The 27,908-nt window shown below is 42.1% G+C and overlaps 1 protein-coding gene across 1 annotated transcript in view; it reads right to left on the bottom strand.

The window, feature by feature from the left end:
• The window catches only part of wnt2bb (wingless-type MMTV integration site family, member 2Bb), a 57,582-nt gene extending 37,190 nt beyond the window's left edge, over positions 1 to 20,392 (bottom strand). Inside the window, exons 1-2 of the mRNA XM_069941946.1 lie at positions 19,795 to 20,392; positions 9,895 to 10,115 (exon numbers count right to left, since the gene is read on the bottom strand). Of these exons, the coding sequence (XP_069798047.1) occupies positions 9,895 to 10,115; positions 19,795 to 19,982 (409 nt within the window). The 5' untranslated portion in view covers positions 19,983 to 20,392. The remainder of the gene's footprint in view (positions 1 to 9,894; positions 10,116 to 19,794) is intronic.
• Positions 20,393 to 27,908: the final 7,516 nt, after the last annotated feature.

Below are 27,908 nucleotides of genomic sequence, written 5' to 3' on the forward strand. Positions count from 1 at the left end.
GGGGCAGTTTGAAAACCACTAATCTAGATAATTTATGAAAATCACAAAGTGCAAGGGTCCCAGAACAGATCCCTGCAGAACTCCACTAGACACTGACCTCCAGGAAGAATGCTTCTGTTCATTACAACTGTGCTCTCTGTTTTATACGTGCAAGGAAGTTTTTAATTCACATAGCCAAATTTCTGTCTATCCCATGCCTCCTCACTTTCTAAACAAGTCTCTCACTGGGGGACCTTGTCAAAACCCTTACTAACATCTATATAAATTAAATTTACCGCCGTACCTTCATCAATTTCTTTTGTTGCCTTCGTGGTGCATCTTGATTACATTTTGGCTGGATTTTGGACGCTGATTCTTTCTATCGTGTACTGTTTTTAAGATATGACTTAGCTTTGTGATTTCCTGTCGTATTTTAAGTCTGCTAGTATATTGCCCACAAAGCAAGCTGTTTTGGTCAGTCCAAGCATGCCTGGACATGCACTCAGTGCAGGTGCTAGGCAAATATTGTCTTAGGCCTGGGCACACTTAAACAGGATAGATGCAGACGGGCTATAAAAGCAGCTCACATATATGGATGCTGTGCATTATGCTGATATAGATTGAACATATATCGATGCACGTGTTCTTCAGGCAAAAGTACAGAAAGTGTACTTAATAATAGCATTTATTGCCTTCAGGAAGATTCAATACAACAGAAATGTCTCATTAATGTCACAACAGCTGTGATAAATTCTGCTACATTTGTGGCGAGTATACGATTAAGGCTGCCTGATTGTCCTTATGAAGAAATCCTTTGAGCTCCACTATTGTAAAATTGGTGACCAAGACAAACCCTGGGCTTTTCATCTTTGTAGCGTAACATGTGCAGTCAACCTGAGTGCTTGGCTCAGGGGTACATTATGCAATTAAACATGCCAAGTTTAATGTTTCTCCAACTTCCTGCGTGATACAGCAAATCTAAAATAATCTTTGTGTTCAGCTTGAAGTTGTCTATCATAATCCCCACTTATTTTTCAGGATGCAAACTTCTCAAATAAAATTGTCTGGTGTTATGGACCTGCGACAGGCCCTTGTAATCTCATGTCCTGTTTCGTTGAGTGGTAGTGGTTACAGGCTTGGAAAGTTCTGGAAGAAGCCATAGGGAGTAGATTTTGTAGCGGGTGTATGCAGGAACCATGGTGCATCAGAGCTGAAAAGTGTTAATGTTCAGGATGCGACTCATCCTTGCCTGCTTCTCAACTGTAGCTTCTGTTCTGTTTCCATGAATCATCAATTGGATTTGCAAAAACTGCCAGTCTCACATCTTCCCTTTATAAGTTTATAATTTAGACATACAGCCCCATTACAGGCCATTTCGGCCCATGCGTTAAGCCCCCACTATGTTTTGAAGGATGGGAGGAAACCAGAGCCCCCCGGGGAAAACCCACACAGATAGAGGAGAACGTACAAACTCCTATGGACAGCACGAGATTCAAACCCTGGTGTCGATCGCTGGTGCTGTAAAGGCGTTGTGCTAACCACTACTGATGCCACCCTTCTTATTATCCTGCATCCCTGATGAAAAAGCTTTTCCTGGAAACAATAACTTTTCTTACGACACCTAGAAACAATCCATCCTAAATAATTTCTGGCATTGTCTGGTTTTACATTTTTAATTTTTCAGAGTCTTTCCCTTTCCCCTCTGAACGTGTCATGTTTTATCAGGCACCTCACTGAATATGCCGTTCTTCACTTGTGTGTGAAGAGAATGACAGTTGGCTCTGTTATTTGAAGCTTAACAGAGATTGGTTGCGCTGATTTATTTTTAGACATGCAGCAATGAAACAGGCCATTTCGGCCCTACAAGACCATGCCACCCAACTTAAACATCATTAACCTACACCCCAGTAGGTTTTTGAAGGGTGGGAGGAAACCGGAACCCATGGAGGAAATCCTCGCAGACACGGGAAGAATGAACAAACTCCTTACAGACAGTGCGGGATTCGAGCCCAGGTCCGGTCCCAATAACTGGCGCTGTAAAGGCGTTGTGCGAACCGCTACTCCAACCTTGCTGTAAGGTTATTTCTATGGTCACCATTTAATTGTGTAAAGTTCTGTCATCAATCAACACAGATGGGATGAGTTCAGTTTCTCAAATGCTTCAAGAGAGAACACATGATTGGTGCTCATGCCTTGTAAAGCAATGCATTAAACTGATTGTATATTGAATGTTGAGAAAGACATATCCTGGTTGCATTTATTATGTGTATTGTGATTAAAATATATTTCTGGAAAAAGAAATTGATGTTATTTCCTAAGAGAGAGAGCAAGAGAGGTGAAAGGTTTAGTGCAGGAATTTCAGAAATTAGAGCCTTGGCAACTGACGGCAAGGCCACCAGTGCTGTATGTGCAGGGAGGGAGAAATGGAGCACTTAGAAATTTGCAGGACGAGAAGAGGTCACAGCGAGAGGGAGGGGTGGAGCTGTGGAAGGTTGGAAAACAAGAATTTGAACTGTAATGCTTCTTGCCTTTCCCCTGGATATCCTCCCAACCAAAAATCTATCAATTTCAGAGGTTGCACAGGAGACTAGAACCTGGACTGACAAACAAATGGCTGGAGGAATCCAACGGGTCGAACTCCATCAGTGGGAGAGAAAGAATTGATGACATTTCGGGCTGGAACCCTTCAGCAGTCCTGAGTGCAACCTTCTGGAATCAGGTTTATTGTCATGAACGTGTGTCAGGAAATTTGTTGTTTTGCGACAGCAGTGTTGTGCATTACAGATGCAAAAATTGTTATAAATTACAGTTCCATAAATACAAGATTTAAAAATATATATGGTAAAAGAGAAAAAAGTGAGGTAGTGTCTGTAGGTTCGTTAACGGTTCGGATATCAGTCTATGGAGGGGAAGAAGCTGCTAGCTATTTCCCCACACAACTACCAGCCATCTCCGCTCTCGGTCTTGATGAAAGGTTCCGGTCCGCAGCATTGCCAATTCTGTTTCTCCCACTGATGCTGCTCGACCTGATGAACTGCCCCCAGAGCGTTGTTCGTTGCTCTATCCATTTCAGGATTGAAACTTCCAACCGGTTCCCAAGTTCCACAGCACCTCAAAGGAGGAAGCTCCAGATTTCTAACACCTTTTCCATCAAAATGAACTTTGTGATTTCAATCTTGAAAGATCTATTCCAAAGATCCTCCAGTGAATTTCTCAAGAGGAAGAAATAAGATCTAATAATTGAACCCCATTATCATTTTGAACTCCTAAATTTGATCATCCTGGCACTTACATTTCATTAAAGTTTAGTTATGCTGTGCTTGTGAATAGCAAGCCCATGAAGCAGAGAGTGGGTTATCTGGATTAGCATTGAGGTAGCAATAAAGTCTTTACCTTCATGGTTTCTGACTAGGCCCTGTACAAATCATTTCAACCAGTCACTGCTTGAATTATCTCTGTTTGACTTTTCACCAGTTTGCCTCTGGAAATATTTACATCTCTTATTACTGTTTACAGATCTTGACACAAAGGCATGCTCCAACCAGTGACTTGAGGAGATGAGCCCGCTGCCTGAACTCTTGTAAAACATGTATTTTCTCTTTTGCCCTGCTCAGATCTGTTTACTCAGTGGCAAAACTACAGTTGTTGATCAAAACAACACTGACGGAACATTTACGAGGGTCTTTTTTTCCACTCGAATTATCCATAAATGGTACCAAAGTTTTGTGTGCCTTGACTTTACACTTGAAAACAGCGTGACACTTCTAAGGTCTAGATCAGTGGTTTTCAAACTGTCCCCCTAAACTCACATTCCACCTTAAGCAATCCCTATGCCATAAGTGCTCTGTGATTGTATAAGGTGGTCTCTGAGTGGGGAGGGAAGGTTGAGAATCACTGCTCTAGACACAATTGGTGACTGAAATATTTTACTTGAGAAAAATTGTCATTGGCCCATTTCCTTTGGAGTTATGACACTGAGTCAAGTATGTACAATTAAAACAGTGGCTTTCAAACCTCTTTTTTTCCACTCACATACTGGGTTAAGCAATCCCTTACTCATCACAGAGAACCTATGACAGAGGGATTGCTTAAAGAGGAATGTGAGTTTAGGGGGGACAGTTTGAAATCCACTGATCCAGATCTCCATGAAACAACAAAGATGGGGTTGAGGTGATGCCATTATCCTTGTCTCACAGTATAAATATATGTCAATCTGTCTACATTCCATGAAGTAGAGAATTCCAAAGATTCTCAAAACTCTGCAAGAAAAAAATCCTCTTCATCTCCATCTTAAATGGGTGACCCCTTATTCTAAAAATATAGTAAAACCCCTGTAGGGATTGGTAGATGCCAAATAAGTGAATTTTCTGGTTGCTTGAGATTGCACGTTGCATGGATTGGTGAATGAACGGTGAGGCGTGTCAATTTTAAACATTCATATTTTTATCGATTTATTTTCCACGATTTTTTTTTGCCAGTTGCTCGAGGCTGCGGGTTGCTTGAATTCCGGATAACAAGGGTTTTACTGTAAACCCTTTGTACCATAATTAAGAAAATATCCTCTCAGCAGTCACTCCCTCAGAATCTTATACTGGATGTTTCAAGATCACCTCTCATTTATGACTAAATTTCACTGAATATAGGTCCAAACTGCTCAATCTCTCTTAATACTTCAACCCATTCATCTCAAGAAACCATCGAGTGAACCTCTTTGCATTACAATAATATATCCTTGATTGAATATGGAGGTCAAAATTATGCACAGTGTTCTCGATATGTTTTTACCAGTTTATATGTTTTAAGGTTGCATTTCTACTATTAAACTCCAAAACCAAACACTGTATAAGCCTTCCTAGTTTTTTACAGTGCCTTTCTGCCTCATGCATTTAGATACCCTTTGCCCTGCTACATTTTGTAGCGTTATTCTATTTTCAGCCTAGGGGCAGCACAGTTAGTGTAGTGGTTAGCGCCAGTGATCGGGGTTCAAATCCCACGTTGCCATGTCTGTGTGGATTTCCTCCGGGTGCTCTGGTTTCCTCCCACCCTTCAAAACGAATTGGGTTTGTTGGTCAATTGGGCATAAGTGAGTGGGCCGCATGGGCTCATGGGGCAGAAGGTCCTGTCACTGTATAAATTTAAAAAAAATGATAAATTCACATTTTCCCACATGATCTCCCATCTCATAACTGATCTGTATCACTTTGCAGCTTCTTTGTGTCCTACTCACAACTTCCTAACCCATCTATTTTTGCAAGATCAACATGTAGCCAGCAGCTATACTTTGTGAGGTGTCTAAGGAGATTCGGTATGTCACTGAAGTCTCCGTAAACTTCTACAGGTGTACCGAGGAGAGCATTCTGGCTGGTTGCGTCACTGTCTGGTATGGAGGCACCAACTCTCAGGACAAGAATAACCTCCAGAGGGTTGTTAAATCAGCCTACGACATCACAGGCTCCAGACTTCACTCCATTGAGGACATCTACATGAGGCGGTGTCTTAAAAAAGCAACCCCTATCCTCAAAGACCCCCACCCCAGGCCACATCATCTTCACTCTGCTACCACTGGGGAAAAAGGTACAGGAGTCTAAAGACGAGCACTCAATAGCACAAGGACAGCTTCTTCCCTGCTGCCATCAGATTCCTGAATAATCAATAAACCAAAGACACTTCCTTAATTTTCGTGCACTATTTTTTTATATATAGTAATGTTGTAAGATGGTTATAATATGAACATTTGCTCTATGATTCTGCGGCAAAACATTGAATTTCATGATTTGTTCATGACAATACAATAAATTCTGATTGTGAAATGCTGTGAGGGTACCTGCCTCCACCTCTGGCAGTGTGTTCCAGATTGCAACCATCCTCTGGGTGAAAATGTTTTTATCTCAGAGCTCTTTTACTCCGCACTTTAAACCTGTAATCTTTGCTTGCATCATCTCTGTAACTAGGAAAAGTGGTACGTTGACCACCTTTATCAATGCCCCTCGTAATTTGCACACCTCGGTCTGGTCCCCATCAGCATCCTCTGCTCCAAGGAAAACAACCCCGTTTTCCCTGATAATGGAACATTCTATCCAACACCAGCATCCCAGTCAATCTCCTCTACACCCAGACCAGTACAATCATCTACTTCCTATAGTGTGTTTATCAGAACAGCGTGCAAAGTTCCACCTCTGGTGTAATGTTTTAGCATGACCTCCATGCTCTTCTATTCTACACCCTGGCTAATGAAACCCAGCATCCTGATCTTTTGTGTCCAAATGAAAGAACAGATGGAGCCAGGGCCAAACTGTGACAGGGCAGCACTGCTTTACGGATGCATTAGGTGTGGCTACCTGACATGTCACGTCAATGCTTCCAGAGAAAAACTTGAAGCAGGAACCGACTGTTTAAAATGCATTCATGTTACCAGTGGAGCCACAGCTAGGGAATCTGATTGAAGGCTTGTGATCCCAGTGTGAAGAATCTGCAATGATTAATGCTACAGACAGTAACACAGCTGGTAGAATGACCTGCCCTCTGTATTCCCAGTGTCAGGTGAAGTTTTCCTCTTACAGTAAAACCTCTGTTATCCGGAATTCAGGCAAAAAAAAATCATGGAAAATAAATAGGTAAAAAATACGGATGTTTAAAATTGGTGCGCCTCACCATTAGTTTGCCAATCAAGCAACATGCAATCTCATGCAACCGGAAAATTCAATTATCCGGTATTTATCAATCCCAGCGGGTGCCGGATACCAGGGGTTTTACTATGCTTAAGGATCCCTGTTTATTTCAATATGTAAGTTCTTTCTACCAAGGATTTTGATTCTTTCAACTGTAATAACATTAATTTCTGTTAGAGAGTGGTTGTGGTCAGATAGATCGAATAAAGCAGGAAATTCCTTCCTTCCTTTGAGAGGCATTAAGTAAGTATTGTTGGGTAAAGGAATCTGTAGCACAATAATTGGCCCATGGGTTCACAAATGGTACACACTACATCAGTTTCCTTCCTTGTTTCTTTGTCTAAAACAGTCGGAACAAGCTTTGATCCATTCTCTTCCGCTTGTTTATCTAGCCTCAGATTAAATGCCCCTCTATCCCTACATTGGTTTCTCAAATGCTCATTTCTGCAACATGTTCTCCATTTCTCTTGCTCCACCATTCCCTGACTAAAGAAATATCTCAACAAAAGACATTCAGAACTGGGAGATATTGCCCTGCTTGCCAGATCCTGAATCGGGAACTTCCCACTTCGTTTTTAGGACTCAAATTTTGTGTGCATGAGTGAGTGTGTCTGTGGGCATGTGGCATCTCTTAAATTAATGATATTGTCTTTCCAGAAGTAATTTCCAGGAATTGGCATGGTGGCAAGCACTCAACGCCTAGAAGCTCATCAGGGAAGATGACATTCTGCTCTTGGCTCAAAGCTCCTGCACTTGAAATGCACAGACAGTGTTTCTAGCCAAGGATATGAGCAATTCGCCTAAAATGCAGGAGATCTGTAGCCATGTGGAGAATAGACAGCACACAGTTAGGCTGATCTCTGGAGACGGCATTGAATCCAGTCTCTGAGTTACACTGGAAATACATATTAAAAGAGAGATGCACCTGGAAGAGATCTTAGTTGGGGGGTGGGGGTAAAGGAAAGGAAGGAAAAGAAAAACCTTACATTTATGTATCTTCCACTCTCTGGCCATGCCATTGGGCTCGATGTTAATTAATCATTTTACAAGTTTTGTCAGTTCTTTCTTCACATGTCTGGGGAAACTTTACACTTGGAGGTCCACTTTCGTCTACTAGAATTGAAGTAAAGCCACTTATCTTTGTCCTCCCTCTTCATGACGTCTCTGACAATTCCTTCTTATGGTAAATGGGATGGTCCTTCTCCCTGAACCTCTCTGATAGCTCTGAAGCCTCCATACATGTACAAAGCTTTCCCTTCTGACATATCACAACAACTATTTTACATAATGTCCCAATTCCATCTTGCTGACAGCCTTCCCTTAACTCTACTGTTGACAGTCGTGCCTTCAGATGCTTCAGATTGATGCTCCTGTCAGGCCCTCTCTGATGTTTCCTTACTCAAAATTACATCCCTGGTTGTTAGCTGTAAACATGCGATTGAAGTACAATCAACTCCTCTCATAAGATTCAGCACCTTTGACTTCAGTACAGCCAAGTTTCAAAAGCAGGGAGCCTGCATTAAAGTCATTAATTTGTAACTACTTCTCATCAACCATTCTCAGGTAACCCTTTGGTTCAAAGTCAATTTTTAATCAGTTTCTTCACCTATGAAATAACTGTTAAGGTCTTTATCTGCATTAGAACTACCATTTAAATACAATCAGTTATTATGCATGCAAACATGGCAGCAAACAAATTTAATGTATTCATCCATCTATCTACCTATCTATCTATCTATCTATCTATCTATCTATCTATCTATCTATCCATCTATCTATCTATCTATCTATCTATCTATCTATCCATCCATCTATCTATCTATCTATCTATCTATCCATCTATCTATCCATCTATCTATCTATCTATCTATCTATCTATCTATCTATCTATCCATCTATCTATCTATCTATCTATCTATCTTTCTATCTATCTATCTATCTATCTATCCATCTATCTATCTATCTATCTATCCATCTATCTATCTATCTATCTATCTATCTATCTATCTATCCATCTATCTATCTATCTATCCATCTATCCATCTATCTATCCATCTATCTATCTATCTATCTATCTATCTATCTATCTATCTATCTATCTATCCTGTTTATTTATCTATCCAGGACAATGCAGGTCAATGATGGACAGATGTCTTTTGTTAACTAATTTAATTTATATATTTTTAGACATAGAGCATGGTAACAGGCCCTTTCGGCCCACAAGGCTGCCCAATTGTATCCAATTAACCTACAAACCCCAGTATTTTTTGAAGGATGAGTAGAAACTGGAACATCCAAGGGAAAATGTACAAACTCCTTACAGACAGAGCAGGATTCGAATCCAAATCCTGATTGCAGGTGCTGTAGCAGTATTTCGCAAACTCCCATGCTAACCTTGCCGCCCGAATATTATGGAATTATTTGCGCCCACCTGAACATGCAGAGCATGGTTTAATATCTCATTCATGAATGTTATGCTTTAAGAAGAATGACTTTACATGGGTTCAACATTTAAATGCACATGTGCATTGCAAGCTGGAAAATGTAACTCTTATTTACAAACATAATAACGCAAGGAGAATGCCCTGAAAAATCAATGATGCTTCATACGTACTTCATTTCTGAATAACAACAATGTACTCAGATTCTTATAGAAGTCCAGTTATTTGAGACACATGAAGACTTTCGAATTCCCACAAAACTGATGGCCCACTGTTTAGAGATACATTCATCCTTTTTTGTATTCGTGTTGACCATGCAAGTTAGATATAGTTCAGAAGATTTCATAATAGGTATTCCAGCCTTTCAGGAGTATTAGAAAATTAACTATTTTCTAACAGAATGACAGTCAAAGGGCCTGTTCATCCATCGCATACATAGACATAATTATGAAACAAAATGAGTCAATAAGCATTGTCAATTTATAAAGGTTCTGTGATATTCTTTTAGAGATAATTCATCCTTATTTTCTGGAGTAACATCAGGAGTCTTCAGAATGAGGATGAATAATCTGAGCATTTCAGCATTAAAACTCAGGTTAAAATTTACATTTGAATATGATGAAACTCATCATCTCCCACTGCCATTGTTAAGTCGAGGTGTAGACGTTATTAAACAGGACAAAAACACATTAAAACTGGCAATTCAGCTCTGGATCCCCCCCCCCCCCCCACCCCACCACCCACTTCACTGGTTTACTTCCTTACCATTTTAAACCAGAAAGTTTTCTTTGAAAAAAAAAACTTACTACGCAACATTACTTTGCCAAATACAGTGTGGTCCCTGGCCAGAGTGCTGCAGTTCCACCTGTGGTGCTGGAATTGGTGCTGACATTCCCGGATCCACTCCATGGCTCCTTCCCCTATTGATTGCATGATATCGGGATGTTTCTGACACAACTGCCGCTGCTTGTTCACCAGTCCTGGGATGTTGTCACAGATCACACGAGCTCCTAGAGCCCCAATGTACCTATGAGTGAGATCAGTTCAATGAGATCGTGTCAACGTCGTGAATACCATTGCAAATAACTTGCTTAAATCATACAATCATGCGACACAGAAGTCAGTCATTTGATCATTTGTGCCTCTGCCATCGCCCTGGGTTTATTAGCCCTCAAACTCTCTTCATTGCATATGTTTTTTTTCAAGTATCCGTTCAGTTCTATTTTGAAACTTTCTACACTATTCTACCCGAGGGTGGCACGGTTTGTATAGTGGTTTGCGCAATGCTGTTACTGTGCCAGTGACCCTGGTTTGAATCCGGAACTGTAAGGAGTTTGTACACTCTCCCTGTGTCTGTGTGGGTATTTTCTGGATGCTTCGGTTTCCTCCCACCCTTCCAAACGTACCAGGTCTATAGGTCTAAATTAAAACGATCTTCTTTCCTCGCAGACAGTGAATTCCAGATCATTCCTTCCTTCGTCCTTTTGTGAGGAATGAAGCTCCTGGCTGTGGAATGAAATATTCCTTCTAAGTCCTTCACAATCTTGAATTCTATTTATCTAGCCAAATACCGTGGCCAAAATGGCAGAGCTCATGCTTGGCATCTGATACCATGGGGGAAACAGGCTCTGGGGTGCAGTGGACTGGCACAGGCCGCCAGAGCTGGAGAACACCACCCCATTCCCCCCCAACCCTCCACCTCCCAGAGAAGGAGAACAGCTCTGGGCAAAGACCCCATAAAATAGAGGACAACAGCAGGAGGGCTTGGTGGATGAAGGACTCACATCAGGCTGCGGGCCGATGATGATGGGCTTGTGGGAGACAGGTATCAGTACTAGGATTCGTGAGGGTTCTGATAGTGAGAAGGGCTCTCAAATGGTGCTTAGAGGTCCTGAACCAGGGAACATGAGGGGTGACTTGGATGCCTCAGGTTTGGAACGGACAGGAGGATGTTATGGGAGTGCAGGAGGAGGCTGAGGAGTGGGGTCCACGGACACCTGACGTCTCTGAAGGGACTCTCTTGTGCTTCTCTTTCTCATCTTGATAGGGATACTGGACTAGTGGCTTCTCTTGGTGTGGAAAGCAATGGTAAATGCATTTTGTGTGTTTTATGTACGTGACAGTGCAGGAATCTTGAGCCTTCTGCTTAGTACTTTTAGTAGAAATATCATAAAATGGAGTCAAAATTTTACCATCAATGATCACGGAAGGAAGATGGTAATGAGCTGACTCAGCCAACTGGACAAGGTTAGACCATAAGATCATAAGACATAGCAGGAGAATTAGACCATTTGGCCCATTCTGCCATTCCATCATGGTCAATTTACAGTCCTCTTCAACCTCATTCTCCTGGCTTCTCCTGATCAAGAACCTTTGCTCCCTACCTCTGCCGTAAATATCCCCGACAACTTGGCCTCCACACCCATTCCACATATCCTCAGGTTCTGGGACATAGGATGGTCTGTTGTTCTTTATCTGTGGTTCCCCACTACTTCTAGGGAAAACTTACCCCCACAAAGTCCTGAAGTCAATTGTTTTCTCCTCTCAGCTCCCACGGTTCCTTTTTTATAATGGAAAACCATCTTGTAAATGCTGACAAGCTCTGGTTCATCTTTCCCCAGCCGAAATGATGCAGTAGGAGAGCATAATTAAAGACATAAATTATTGAGCAATGTAGCACAGGAACAGACCCTCTGGCCCATCATGTCTGCATCAACCATGATGCCAGTCTAAACTAATCTCATCTCCCTGCCCTTAGTCGGTATTCCATGATTCACTGCCCATTTGCATGTCTGAATGAAAGCTTCTTAAACATTGCTATCATATTGGTTTCTACCCTCCCTGCTGGCACTACCACTCTCTGTGTAAAAAACACATCTGCAAATTTCCTTTAAATTTACTCCCCCTCACCTGGATGATAATGTGGTAAATTGGATCAGCAAACTTGCAGATGACACAAAGATTGGAGTCATTGCGACAGCAAGGAAGGTTTTCAAAGCTTGCAGAAGGATCTGGACCAGCAAGAAAAATGTGTTGAAAAATGGCAGATGGAGTTTAATACAGACAAGTGTGAGAGTTGCAATTTGAAAGGACAAACCAAGGTAGGACATACATGGTAAATGGTAGGGCACTGAGGAGTGCAATAGAACAGAGGGAATACATAATTCCCTGAAATTGGTGTCACAGGTTGATAGGGGTGTAAAGAAAGCTTTTGGCATATTGGCCTTCATAAATCAAAGTATTGAGTATAGGAGTTGGGATGTTATGGTCAAGTTATTGGTATAAGATATTGGTGAGGCCTAATTTGGAGCATTGTGTGCAGTTTTGGTCACCTAGATACAGGAAAATATCAATAAAATTGAAAGAGGGCAGAGAAGATTTACTAGGATGTTGCCTGGACTTCAGGAATTGAGTTACAGGTGAGGACTTTATTCTCTGGAGCGTAGAAGAATGAGGGGAGAGATTTGATAGAGGTATTCAAAATTATAAAGCACATAGACAGAGTAACTTCAAGTAGGCTTTCTCTCTGAGGTTAGATGAGGTGCAAACTAAAGGACATAGGTAAAGGGTGAATGGGGAAAAGTTTAGGGAAACATTGGGGGAACTTCTTCGTACAGAGTAGTGGGAGAGTGGAACAAGCTACCACCTGAAGTGGTGAAGGTGGGCTCATTTTTAACATTTAAGAAAATTTTGGACAAGTACATGGATGAGAGGGATTGGAGAGCTATCGACTGGTCAGGTTAGTTGGGCCCAGCAGATAATTAGTTTGGCACATGCTAGAAGGACCAAAGGGCCTGTTTACTGTGCTGTAATGTTCTATGGTTCTATGCCCTGTAATCTTTGGCATTTCACCCAGGGATGCTATCTGATCTATGCCTGTCATAATTTTAGGACGGGCAATTGAAGACCAGTTGAGTTCCTCCAATCAAAGTGAATTTTGTGTTTTATATAATTTTATGTACCTCTATCAGGTCATCCTTCAGCTAAGAAGGATAACCCCTTTCTCTCTCTTTCAACTCAACAACCTGTATCCTGGGGAATAACAAAAAATGATGCAATCAGAAACTAGGACTTTTCTTCCAAGGCCTTCGCTCAGGTTCACCATTCAGGAAAGACCAGTACAGGGTCTCCTCAGGTTACAAATATCCGATTTATGGACAACTTGTACTTATGAACAAATTGTGCCCACAATTTGAGCATACGCATAATGTCATCTCACGAATGCCTTTTCCGGTATTGCAAGACATTGATGGAACGAGACCAAGTGATAGCTTTTAATCATGACCTTTTTTCTTATTTTTCTATCTAGCTGTTTCTTTAATTTTTTTGTACAGAACTAAGACAAACATTTGGATAGCTGACACTAAATAAGAACTGTATGTACCTGTTCCAATTTATCTACAAATTCGACTTAGGAATGGATCTCGTTCGTAACCCGGGGGCTCCCCGTATTCTAGATCTTCTAGTGAAGTGATTGCACATGAGTCCAGTTTCGCCACTATAAACAACTTTGTCCATCAATCTACGAGGCCTACCACACAGGAGCCCAATGAGCTCATCTTATGAAATTTGGGTCTCAGCCAGATGAGGTTCTGAATTCTGGAGGGATTCACAAGGAGTAAGGATGAGGTGTGTAGCCAAATGTGAGCACCAAGCGGCAAGATCTTGGGATGGCCGGTTAGGTGAGGTTATTTGTTGCCTGCTACTTGAAAGTTAGGGGCGAACAATTAAAAAAAAGGAAGTTAAAGGGAACCCTTACCTTTCCAGGCTAGTAACCTCTCCCTGGGCCACTCCCTCCATGACCTCCACCCCAGTTAATTAAAAGGGGTTGTGTGAAGCCATCTCTTCTGAAAAGAGAAGAGACTGATTGAGCATTAGGAGGCAACAGGAGGGTGAAATGGCCGGTGGTGAGCTGCCTGAATTATGGTAATCCTCTGCAGTAACTACCTTGTGGAGCTTCAGCTGTGGATAACGTGAAATGATGCACAAGCAAGCCTAATGGTGCCCGGGCTTAGCTGGGATACACTTGTTTCCCATTTTGAACACTTTCTCAATACAGGGAACTTCTGCTTCTCATTTGATGCAATAAGTGATGAAGCCTGAAGATAGAATTCATGCAACGACCAATCACTTGCTGCACCCTTTGAGTATTTTCATCAGCTCTCCCAAAGTAACAGTTTGGCTTCAGGGATAGAACTCCACTGAAACCATTCCGATAGTAGGATATTTAGAGATCCAGGTTATACCGCCAGCCTTGTTCTCCTATTACAAAAGTTTTAAGTGTAAGTTTATCCGTCACATTATATCGGGTACAGTGATGTCCTTGGCCTTAAGTTGACCTGATAGCAGTCTAACAGGTCAGCTCTAATGCTCACACCCATATAAAGCAGAACAAGAGCACAATTCACAAAAAAGCTATGACATTGACAACTACATTGGTGCTGCCTCATGTCCCCATGAAGAGCTTGTCAACCCTATCCACTTTCTGCTAACTTTTTACCCCAACCTCAAATTAATTTGGTCAATCTCCGGCGACACTCTTCCCTTTCTTGATCTCTCTGTCTCCATCTCTGGAGAAAAAAAAACTTTCTGCAGACATTTTTTACAAAGCCACCAATTCCCACAATTACCTCAACTACACTTCTTCACACCCAGTCCTCTGTCAGGCTTCTATTCCTTTCTCTCAATTCATCCTCCTCTGTTGCATCTGCTCCCAAGACACGGTCTTCCATTCCAGATTATCTGAGATGCCCTCCTTCTTAAAAAAAAACCGTGGCTTTCCCTCTACCACCATCAACTCAGCCTTTACTCTCATCTCCTCCATTTCACGCACATCTGATCTGGCAACTTCTGCCTCTAGATATATTGGCCCTTCCTACACATCGCCACCTGCCCCTGTGATCACAGGAAGCATCACACCTCCTCCTTCACCAACATTCAAGGCCCCAAACGGTCCTTCCAAGTGAAGCAACACTTCATTTGTGAATCTGCAGGGGTCATCTACTGCATCTGGTGCTCCTTTTGTGATCTCCTCTACATTGCTTTGCTGAGCACCTTTTCCTCTGTCCACATCAATGACAGGGATCTCCCAGTGGCCAACCATTTCATTTCTGTGCCCCACTCCTGCCCACTGTCAAACTTGGGCCACCCATAAATTAGAAGAGCAACACCTAATTTTCCATCTGGGCACTCTCCGACCAGATGTCATTAACATTAACTTCTCCTGTTTCGGCGAGCCAACTCCCCATTCTCCCTCTCTTCCCTATTCCTCTGTCTCTTTTCCTCCAGTTCTCTACCTGCTTCCTTCTCCATTCAGAGAGCTAATCCTCTCCCACTGTTTTCTCTTGTGTTCTCCCTCCCTTATCCACATATTACCTCTTACCTGTGGGCCTGTGCTCCTCCCCTTGTCCCACCCCCTTTCCTACCATTTTGCTCATACCCGATGAAGAGCTCAGGGCCAAAACATGGGTTATGTATCTTTATCCTTTCTATATAAAGTTTGTTGTGTGACTTGCTGAGTTACTCCACATTGTGTTTATATTATGGTAAAAACAGCCAACTTTAAAGGTCTCATCCCACCTGACTTCATTCTGTTGACTCCCCTCTTGTCAGGAAGAAGTTTCATGAGTACCACCATATTAAAGGACAGGTTCTTTCCCACTGTTATCAGACTCCTGAATGAACCTCAGAATTGTAAAAGTATGTTGCCTTTCTTCTGTGCCAACTGGTGTTTCTCTGTAGCCCTGCACTTTTGTTCTGTCTCACTTGTTGCATTATGTTTGAGATGTCTAACTGGCCTGCTCACAAAACAACATTCATCACTGCATCCTGTAGATGTGACAATAAATTTGAACTTGGTAAAATGTCACCTGTTAACGCCTGCTGCCTCCTTCATGGATGTGATATAATTCCTGGACATGGGAAATGGTGTCATCACGTAAATATGCGGATGCCATTGAAATCTTGCCTTAACTATTGTTGGTCCGTTAGCATAGATCAGAACTGGAGAAACCCTTTAAAGAACCCCGACGTTTTTGGAAGACAGAACACTGTACTTGGAAAGGTCTTGGAATCTGCTGATCAAAATTATTTTAGAATAAAATGGCAGGTTTATAGAGGGGTGTGTGAAGGATTGAATATGTTATTTCTTCGAGCGAAGAACCAAATGCCCTCCACAGTATCCACAGATACTTGCTACCATGCAAAAAAAAATGGCTCATGTTCACAGATTATCTAATAAACGCCCCAATAATAGGTACAGAATAAATTCTTCTGAAAGTAAAATTTATATTTAATTTAATTTAGAGATACAGCACAGTAACAGGCCTTTCTGGTCCAAATATACTCATGACTAAATAACCTACCAACCCCAAACGTCTTTGGAACTTGGGAGGAGACCGGAGCACCCAGATTAAACCTATTCTGTCATGGGGAGAATGCCCAGACTCCTTACGGAAAGCGGCGGATTCAAACACTAGTTGCTGGGGCTGTAATAGTGTTGCGCTAACTGCTACACTAACATGCCATCTTAAGATTTTAAATTTATATTTAGACATACAGCACAGTAACAGGCTGTTTCACCCATGAGTCGGTGCCACCCAAATTACACCCAATTAACTTTTTTTGATTCTGACATTTGCTTTGGCTCTAATGCTTGGAAGAACTGACTATCTCCAGACTTTATAGGGTCTCTATTCTAAAGTTTTAAATCATTCTTAACGAAGAAATGTCTGCCTAGAAATTCATCCCGCATCTGGGGCATGGCAAACTGACCCCTAGGGGTGCCAATTTTAAACTTTTTTACCTATTTATTTTCTGCAATTTTTTTTGCTGGTTGCTTGAATTCTGGATAATGGGGATTTTATTGCCCTGCCTTTTAGGGCACTAAATATGTGGTGTTATAAAACCAATCTATTAAATGCAATTGAGGAGGGATGCTATTAAACAGGAACATGCTGAAAAATTCACCGGGTACAGGATAATTGCCCTTCTTAAAAAAATCATAGAATTTTTAATAGACCTAAATATAATTATTCACACATGCACATGGCCTTGTACACATGTATTCATGCACAGAATCTAACATACATAAAAACACCAAATATTAATTCAAAAGCACAAAGATAGACTAGCACAAATGAGAATTTACGTGTCAAAAGTGGTTTAACGTATGCTTATATAGCGTAAGTTATAATTTATCATAACTTAACTTGGAGTATGTTGTGTATTTTATATTCATGGTCCATTACACACACACATACCACACACACACACACACACACACACACACACACACACACACACACACACACACACATGCGCGTGCATACACACACACGCACACACACACACGCACACACACACATGCGCGTGCACACACACGCACACACACACACACACACACGCGCGCGCGTGCACACACACACACACACACACACACACATTTTATTCATAAAAAAAGGAAGACTACATTAAGCTCTCTCGCAGAGCAGTATGAGCAGAAATGCAAAGTGTTGAAATTTCTCAATCCCACGTGAATGAAAGTTTGACAACACAACTCAAGGTGATTTTGCTCAAGGGGTCTCCAAGCATTTGCTAGTGGGAAACTGTCAACAACATTATAGACTGGGTTATCACTAAAATGACCTGAAATTCAATCATGTAGACATGGGTGTAGGTTATATGGATACTGCATTATACACAAACATCAAGGGCACTTAAGGGTTATGCTGTTGATAATCTTGGACTGACTTGGGGGCTATAACTAAAAATTTTGAATATATTCTTCAAGTAAAGAAACTTTACTGAAACTTTAACTACAAGGATCTTGAGCATAATGATATGAAAATAGTATTGAAGTTTAGAAAAAGTAAATAAGATAAAAAGAAACAGAGAGAATGTCAACAAAAGGGAATGGTGGCTTTGGTGATCATATGATCAAGTTGGGTGGAGAAATACAATAGAAAAGAGGAGCAGTAGAAGGCCATTCACCCCTTCCAACCTGCTCATTCAGATCAAGGTTGATTTTACAGCTTCAGTTTCTACTCCCTAATGCTTAATTCCTTTAGCCAATAGGGCCACACTCACTCCCTTTTGAATATATCTAATGAACTGACCAGCAAATTTCCATGGCAGGGAATTCCATAAGTTCACAGCTCTCTGAGTGAAGAAATTTCTCCTCATCTCAGTCCTAAATGGCTTATCGCTTATTCTTAGATTGTGACCCCTTGTTCTGGGCTTCTAACCTGTCGAGTCCTGTCAGAATTTTATACATGGGTTGATACGGTAAGGTGGACATATTTGAAGAGGGACTTTGGTGTGTTGGGAGACAATGCAGGTAAATGAGATCAGGTGCAATGGAGTGTCCTTGAGGGGCCTTCTGAGAGTCAGAGGTCAGGAGCAGAGTGGACAACATGTATCACGGGAGATGGTTGAGGATGGTGGAGCGGGGATGGTATTGGAGGAATTACAATGAAAGTCAATAAGTGGTTGAATCTTGAGTGAGGCAATTTTTCCAGAGGTGGAAATTATCAATTTTCCTCCTGGAATTTAAAATTGGAAGATCACTTGTGGGGAGAATAGTCACACTCAGATTCAATGAAGGAAATACACAGTGGTGAGGAAGTTGCTGTATAGTAACTGTGGTCCAAATCTTAAAGTGAAAATGTTCTCCCAAAATTATCCCCACAAACAATTTTGTAAAATTAATTTAGAATAATTTAGGCTTATTGAGGTTGGGCAGAAATCTGTAGAAAACATCCTGGTTTAGATCCATTAAGCCTTTTAATATTCATTTGAGAGGGCAAATATGGATTCTCTTAACATTTTAAAGAAATTAATTAGAAGGATCCAAAAGGCACAAGGCATTTCTGGCCCACGAAATCAGGGCCGCCCAATTCATTGGGAAAACAGTACTCCTAAAACAATAGCATTCCCTCAGAATTGCACTTGGAATATCAACCCAGTTTATTATGGTGTTGAGTCCCGGGAGTGCCGTCTGATCCCATGACTTCTTGAATCAGAGACTAGTGCGCTTCCGGCTAAACCGTGGGAGAAAGGTGGTGAGGAAGAAGAGAACCAGGCACCAAACTAGCTATGGTTTTCTCGTGAGATGTCACAGGGCTGGGATAAAGGATCAAAATAGGTTCAAACATGGAATTATTGGTAGAAACATTACATAGAATCACACTGTGTTAGTAGCAATAGAGCAGGCCAATTGGCCCAAATGGTCTATTAAACTGTTTATGAACAATTATCCGCACTTTATCATAACAATTTGTCCCTTCTTCCTTATATATCTAACTTCCCCTTAAAAGTATCTGTGCTATCCACTTCAACTACCTGCCAGTAAACTTCACATTTTGTTACCATCTATTGGGCAAAAAAATTCTTTCTGTTGAGTTCTAAGGTGGCTACCTTTTGATTTTGATCCCTAAGAGTTCTGCCTGTTCCACCTGCTCTATCAAGCTCTTTCTCAAATGTAAAGAAATGTGGCCTCTCTTTTTGAGAGGATAAATCCTGAGCCATCCTGTCCTTATCGATAAAACTTAGTTTTAGAATCATCCGTTCAGATTTCTTTTGCATCTTTTTGCTTCATACCACAGGGATCATTTTAAAGTAATAAGAATGTCTACCTGCAAACCTGTCAGCTATGTAAAAGAAAAGAAAACTGATGCCAGCCATGAATTTGAATGAATTGGACTTACCACCAGGAAGAATCCACTCGTGGTGTCAATGTGAGCAGTATTAATATGAAGGCAAGATAAAGTCGGGAGCAGGTTTTAGTTCCATCGCTGCTGCTTGTCCTGTTAATCTGTCTCACACCTTCAGTGCCTGAGGAATGGGATGCTTTCCAGCAAAGCCGGTGCTCTTCAGCTCTGACCAGCCCAGACATTATGTTTCAACAGAAGAAAAGCAATCTTGCAGAAAATTCACAAGGTTTACACACAAACAATACTTCCTGGTGTCTTCTAGTTGTTAATGGTTATGGTTTTGTCTAACATGTTAAATTCATCTTCAGATTTAGCTGGATTTTCATCCCTCAGCAGTGACATCTCAAATTAATCTGTAAATTCCCTTTGTAAAGTCAAAGCTGAGGCGGGTGATTGTGGTTTTTAACTGAATGCTTTCTCCTTTTCTCTCTCCCACTCTCTCTCTTTACGTTCTCGGTGTCTGGGGACTGGGAACACCTCGACCGGCTCTGCCGTGAAGCACTGGCAATCTGTAACCGTCTCCGTTGCTCTCCTATTTGATCGACCCAATAACAGTGCTGTGAGACAGAAGAGTCCTGGCACTCTCAGTTGTCGACTGGTTATCCACTCACTGACACCAAGGCTGAACTGCAGCTTCCAAAAGGCACCACATCCCCACCTGCTGGAGCAGAATCTCTCTCTCTCTCTCTCTCTCTCTCTCTCTCTCTCACACACACACACATACACACACACACACACACACACACACACACACACACACACAGATACACACACACACACACACACACACACACAGACACACACACACACACACACACACACACACATGGATACACACACATATGCACCCTCATGTACATGGATAGATGCACACACTTGCACACGTTCAAAATAAACTGCTGCGTACAAACATGCACATCTATATACACACATACATACACATACTCATTGACACAGAAATATACTCATACAAACAGAATGAACCTACAGACAAACAATGCATAGATACCATATATGCTGGTGTATAAGACAACTCTGCATAAGAAGACACAAATTCCACCTAAAATGTAAGTTTTAAGCTATATTTGCTGTATAAGACTACTCCAAGTCTGGTACTTTCCGCTGACCCATAGAGTAATGCTGCTAGGCATATTTAATATAATAAATCACAATATTTTAAAAGCAAGTTATCCAGTAAAGGCTTACATTTTATTAGCATATTTTAAAATAAAGCACCATTTCCCTTAACAGGCCGTTTAAAGCCTGTATAAAGGTGATGGCAGTTGGACTGAGCAGATGGACCACGTGGGGGAGCGCCGAGACTTTGCTGTTAAGGTTCGGATTTTATACTTGGTGTGGGGGAGCACCGAGACTTCACTGTTAAGATTCGGATTTTATACTTTTTGCAGGGGAGTGCCGAGACTTCACTGTTAAGGTTCGGATTTTATATTTGGTGTATGTCAACGCTTGGTTTTGGGGTGACATTTTAAAAGTTCAAGTACCATCTTATATGCCGGCATGTACAGTATTTGTACAGACATACATCCCTCACAGACACACAAACTCAAATAAACACACACTCCATATGTGTACTCAAATAAACACACACACAATCAGATACAAATAGCAAACGCACATTCACACACAGTTGCACACTTAAATACAAAGTCAAACACCTCCCCTCCACATACACACATGCTCAGATTCTGCATACACGCACAAAAATGCACGCACTCACAGAGCTCAGTAAAGCTACAAAGGTTAAAGTGAATAACTATCTCGCACAGGATTGCTTGGGCCCAAGATCTCATAGATTTTTGACTAATACGCCGATCACTAATGTTACTGGCAGTTCTTCAGAATGAGGCATTGATTTTTAACACATACATTTATAAGACTTACATTATACATTAAATGACCCCAGAAGTGTTCTACAGACAAATGAAATAGTTTAAAAGTAAATAATAATAAACATAACATTCAATTTGCGACCATGGGTCAGTCTCAGAAGTAACTACATTAATTTGATCTGTTCTGTTGAGTGATATTGGCTGAGGGATGGAGGAAAATCCTTCTGTTCTTCTTCCAAACAGTGACATGGGATCGTTTCCATTGACTGAAGAAGGAAATTCAATTATAATTGCATGGTTTTATCAATCTAATGCAATTGAAAATAAAATGATCATTTTCAGAATGAGACAAGATTACAACCATTTCTGGATCATTTCCTGTAACTCCAACTATTGGGGTGAAATTGTTTGTCTTCTCTCCTTTGCGTAATTCCTACATTAGGTTCTTATAGATTGATGTTAATCCCTCTGCAATGCTGCGTTGGGAGCAGTTCAGATAACGAGGATCATGTTGTCCCAGAAACAGCTACTGTAGGTTAAATGGTCTTGGCAGTACAGAGCTGGACTGTGAGGCCAGCCAGGACTAGGAATCGTTGATCCTCAGACTATGGGCTCCCAACTCTCTACTGCTTCCCCTCTCCCACGCCAAACCTCTGAAATAACTTCTGCCTGCCTCTCAAGCCTTGAGCTGCCGATTGCTAACCTGAAATTGCCAATGGTAAATTTTCAGTCTGATCCCAACCGCATAATCCAAACCTTTGGGCTAGTTCTGATCTGCTTAGGTTCCCCTCTGCTCGTTCAACCATCATACAGCCTGCCTGATGGACTATTCCCCCTCCTCCTGGATTAATCAATTTACCTTTGGCAGGTGACCATCCTATCCCTATCTGAAATGAGATGTAGTGGCTTTGTGCCTTAAATATAAAACTGAAACTCCCAACAATGGTTGATGTTGCTCACTTGGCTCATTCTTTAGGGTGAACCAGGCATATATTCTAGTTTAGCACCTCATAGGAGAGACCTTGAACAATGCAGATCTCCATTGGCACACCATGAAACATGAGGTTTGCGCTCAGATCCCAAGAAGAGAAACCTATAGATTAGATCCCTAGGAGAGGAACCTATAGATTCATAAGAGGACATGGTGCTACACTGACACCTAGAGGTGTAATATAGAGATATAATTACCTTCTTCCATTTCAATAAAATGCTGAAGTTATTGCAGATTGGAAGGGCTTTGAAAGTTCCCAAAGCCTCAGTTATTTAGAAACATTAACATCCATTACATTGCCCAAGGGTTTACTGACTATTTTGTTAAATGCAACGAGCAAACCAGTGGTCCTCAACCTTTTTCTTTCCACTCGTATACCACCTTAAGAAATCCCTTGCTGACCACCGGCGGGCCATAGGTGTTCTGTGGTCAGTAAGGGATAACTTAAAATGATATGTGAGTGGAAAAAAAAAGGTTGTGAACCACTGAACAGGACATTATTTTTGATGTAAACTTCAGGCAGAGAAGACCTTCCCATTAAGTCATGACTCCCTGAGTGAGTTATCAGGGAAAGATTTGACACCAAGATTATGCTGGACAATGAAGATTTTGCTTCCTGAATACATTTTGGTGGATACTATGGATCTTGGGTTGATGAGCATGAAAATCACCTTAAAAATTTCCTATCTTGTACAATTTTTTAGATTTGCCCTATTTTTGTGATTTCCTGTCATATTTTAACTCTACTACTATATTGCCCTCAGTGCAAGCTATTTTGGTCAGTCTACATATGCCTGGGGATGCACTCAATGCAGGCATTATGCAAATATTCTTAGGCCTGGGCATGCTTAGTCAGGATTGATCCAGTCAGGCTAGGCCTGGGCATGCTTAGTCAGGATTGATCCAGTCAGGCTATGTTGTGTATTACATTGATATATATATATATTTTGAACATGTTCTTCAGGCAATAGCATCGTGAATGTACTTAACAATAGTATTATTGTCTTCAACAAGATTCAGTGCAGCAGAAAAGTCTCATCACTGTCACAGCAGCTGAGATACATCCTGTTACATTTGTGGCGAGTATATGCCTCATGCTCAAATTCAATAAAAGTTTATCTAACGTTTCTCCAATGTCCTATGTGATACATCAAATTTGAAATGATCTTTGCATTCAGCTTGAGGTTGTCTGTCATCATCCTTTTTTTTTTCAGGAAGCAAACCTTTTGAAAATATTTGTTGCCCAGTGTAATAGTAAGGGTGCTAACAGCTTGGTGTAACGGTGGTATGTAATCCAGAGGCTTTAAAGGAGGAGAATTGGGTCAATGGGAAAGTAGTTTTAGGGTGGGAATTCAAGACCTTACGTGGCTGCAGTGCACATCAGATGTGTGGATGATTCAGACAAAAAAAATGTAAATTTATTGATGTTGAGTTGAAGTAAGACATCATTATTTGTTACTTTTTACAAAATTGATCCCATTTTGTGAAAGGATGAATCGAAGAAAGAAAGTGAAATTGGTGAACAGAACTGAAAAGCTATTTAACCCTTTGGACTCCGACCATTTTTAACCATTCATAATATATACTCCAGAATGGGTCCCTGGGTAAACTACAGTACGATCACCAGTATGGTGGTTGAACATAAAATCAGTCCCGAAAAATGGGAGTCATGATGTATATATGCTTGTTGGTCCCTGGAAACAGGGACACGGAGTCCAAAGGGTTAATGCCATTGGACATTCTTAACTGCTTGACGTACATGGCCAAGCTTGGCATTGAAGACAATGTCAAACTATCATCAAATGACTGATAGATTACGTGTCGGAGTAGGTGCAGCCAAAGCGGACAGCTGCTGAATTAGTCTTATGAGGTCCCGAGCTTGGAGTGCAAATGAAGGGATGTGGTTATTTGTCTGGTGGTCAAGAATACAGCTGACAGAACTGAAATCGTTTTGGGATTGTTCAATCTAACCACAATGCATCCTTCCAGACACCAGGGGGTGGAACAGTCGGAATATTTCTGTATACAGCAGGTCCTCGCTTAATGTTGATACATTCATGGAAAGTACTACCTTAAATGAAATTATATTTAACAAAAACCAATTTTATATCAAGGTTATATAGGTCACAAGTTAAGAGTTAGGGGCAAAAGTTTAGAAGTAACACGAGAGGGAACTTCTTCACTCACATAGTGGTGGCTGAGGGGAATGACCTTCTTCCAAAGGCTTTCCTGTCATTTAAGGAAAGCCTTTGGAAGACTACACAAAAGCAACCAACTGAAAATCCTCATAAAGATTAGCGTATACAGAGCCGTTGTCATACCCAAACTCCTGTTCGGCTCAAAATCATGGGTCCTCTACCGGCATCACCTACGGCTCCTAGAACGCTTCCACCAGCGTTGTCTCCGCTCCATCCTCAACATTCATTGGAGCGACTTCATCTCCAACATCGAAGTACTCGAGATGGCAGAGGCCGACAGCATCGAATCCACGCTGCTGAAGATCAAACTGCGCTGGGTAGGTCACGTCTCCAGAATGGAGGACCATCGCCTTCCCAAGATCGTGTTATATGGCGAGCTCTCCACTGGCCACCTTGACAGAGGTGCACCAAAGAAGAGGTACAAGGACTGCCTAAAGAAATCTCTTGGTGCCTGCCACATTGACCACCGCCAATGGGCTGATATCGCCTCAAACCATGCACCTTGGCGCCTCACAGTTCGGCGGGCAGCAACGTCCTTTGAAGAAGACCGCAGAGCCCACCTCACTGACAAAAGACAAAGGAGAAAAAACCCAACACCCAACCCCAACCAACCAATTTTCCCTTGCAACCGCCGCAACCGTGTCTGCCTGACCCGCATCGGACTTGTCAGCCACAACCGAGACTGCAGCTGACATGGACATTACCCCTATATAAATCTTCATCCGCGAAGCCAAACCCAAGTGAATTTTGTCATTTAAGGAAAGGTTTACGAGGCTCTAAAGGCTGTGTACAGCCCCTCACCCCAAGTCCAAAGCCCGCTGCGCAGCTCAGACGGCAAAGTCCTCCTCAGCGACAAGATCTTCATCCTCAACCGATGGTCAGAACACTTTCAATCTCTTTTCAGTGCCAACTGCTCAGTCCAAGAATCCGCCCTGCTCCAGCTCCCTCAACAGCCCTTAAGGCTAGAGCTGGATGAGGTCCTCACCCGGGAAGAGACATATAAGGCAATTGAACAAATGAAAAGTGGCAAAGCAGCAGGTATGGATGGAATCCCCACCAGAGGTCTGGAAGGCTGGCGGCAAAACACAGAATGCCAAACTGCATGAGTTTTTCAAGCTCTGCTGGGACCAAGGAAAGCTGCCTCAGGACCTTCGTGATGTCATCATCATCACCCTGTACAAAAACAAAGGCGAGAAATCAGACTGCTCAAACTACAGGGGAATCACGCTGCTCTCTATTGCAGGCAAAATCTTCGCTAGGATTCTCCTAAATAGAATAATACCTAGTGTCGCTGAAAATTTTCTCCCAGAATCACAGTGCAGCTTTCGCGCAAACAGAGGAACTACTGACATGGTCTTTGCCCTCAGACAGCTCCAAGAAAAGTGCAGAGAACAAAACAAAGGACTCCACATCACCTTTGTTGACCTCACCAAAGCCTTCGACACCGTGAGCAGGAAAGGGCTTTGGCAAATACTAGAGCGCCTCGGATGCCCTCCAAAGTTCCTCAACATGGTTATCCAACTGCATGAAAACCAACAAGGTTGGGTCAGATACAGCAATGAGCTCTCCGAACCCTTCTCCATTAACAATGGCGTGAAGCAAGGCTGCGTTCTCGCACCAACCCTCTTTTCAATCTTCTTCACCATGATGCTGAAACAAGCCATGAAAGACCTCAACAATGAAGACGCTGTTTACATCCGGTACCGCACGGTTGACAGTCTCTTCAATCTAAGGCGCCTGCAAGCCCACACCAAGACACAAGAGCAACTTGACCGTGAACTACTCTTTGCAGACGATGCCGCTTTAGTTGCCCATTCAGAGCCAGCTCTTCAGCGCTTGACGTCCTGTTTTGCGGAAACTGGCAAAATATTTGGCTTGGAAGTCAGCCTGAAGAACACTGAGGTCCTCCATCAGCCAGCTCCCCACCATGACTACCAGCCCCCCCACATCTCCATCGGGCACACAAAACTCAAAACGGTCAACCAGTTTACCTATCTTGGCTGCACCATTTCATCGGATGCAAGGATCGACAACGAGATAGACAACAGACTCGCCAAGGCAAATAGCACCTTTGGAAGACTACACAAAAGAGTCTGGAAAAACAACCAACTGAAAAACCTCACAAAGATTAGCATATACAGAGCCGTTGTCATACACACACTCCTGTTCGGCTCAAAAACATGGGTCCTCTACCGGCATCACCTACGTCTCCTAGAACGCTTCCACCAGCGTTGTCGCCGCTCCATCCTCAACATTCATTGGAGCAACTTTATCCCTAACATCGAAGTACTCGAGATGGCAGAGGCCGACAGCATCGAATCCACGCTGCTGAAGATCAAACTGCGCTGGGTAGGTCACGTCTCCAGAATGGAGGACCATCGCCTTCCCAAGATCATGTTTTATGGCGAGCTCTCCACTGCCCACCTTGACAGAGGTGCACCAAAGAAGAGATACAAGGACTGCCTAAAAAAAATCTCTTGGTGCCTGCCACATTGACCACCGCCAGTGGGCTGATATCGCCTCAAACTGTGCATCTTGGCGCCTCACAGTTCAGGAGGCAGCAACCTCCTTTGAAGAAGACTGCAGAGCCCACCTCACTGACAAAAGACAAAGGAGGAAAAACCCAACACCCAACCCCAACCCACCAATTTTCCCCTGCAACCGCTGCAACCGTGTCTGCCTGTCCCGCATCGGACTTGTCAGCCACAAACGAGCCTGCAGCTGACGTGGACATTTATCCCTTCCATAAATCTTCATCCGCGAAGCCAAGCCAAAGAAAAGGATAGGTATATGGATGGGTGGGGATTGGAGGGTTATGGGGTAGGTGGGTCTAGAGGAGATCACTTAGATAGGTATGGATTAGAGGGGCCGAGATGACCTGTTTCTGAACTGTAATTGTTATATGGTAAAATACCACGATATTTTATTTTATTTTTTTCATATCATCGTTATAAGGAAAGGACAGTGACCGAAACCATGTTATTCAAGGGCTTACTGTAAATAACAATTCTATGGTCTCTGTTTAGGACCAATATGACCTATCAGCTTTGGCTGAAGCTCACCGATTTC

The sequence above is a fragment of the Narcine bancroftii genome, chromosome 5, assembly GCF_036971445.1.
Source record: "Narcine bancroftii isolate sNarBan1 chromosome 5, sNarBan1.hap1, whole genome shotgun sequence".
NCBI classification, from domain to species: domain Eukaryota; kingdom Metazoa; phylum Chordata; class Chondrichthyes; order Torpediniformes; family Narcinidae; genus Narcine; species Narcine bancroftii.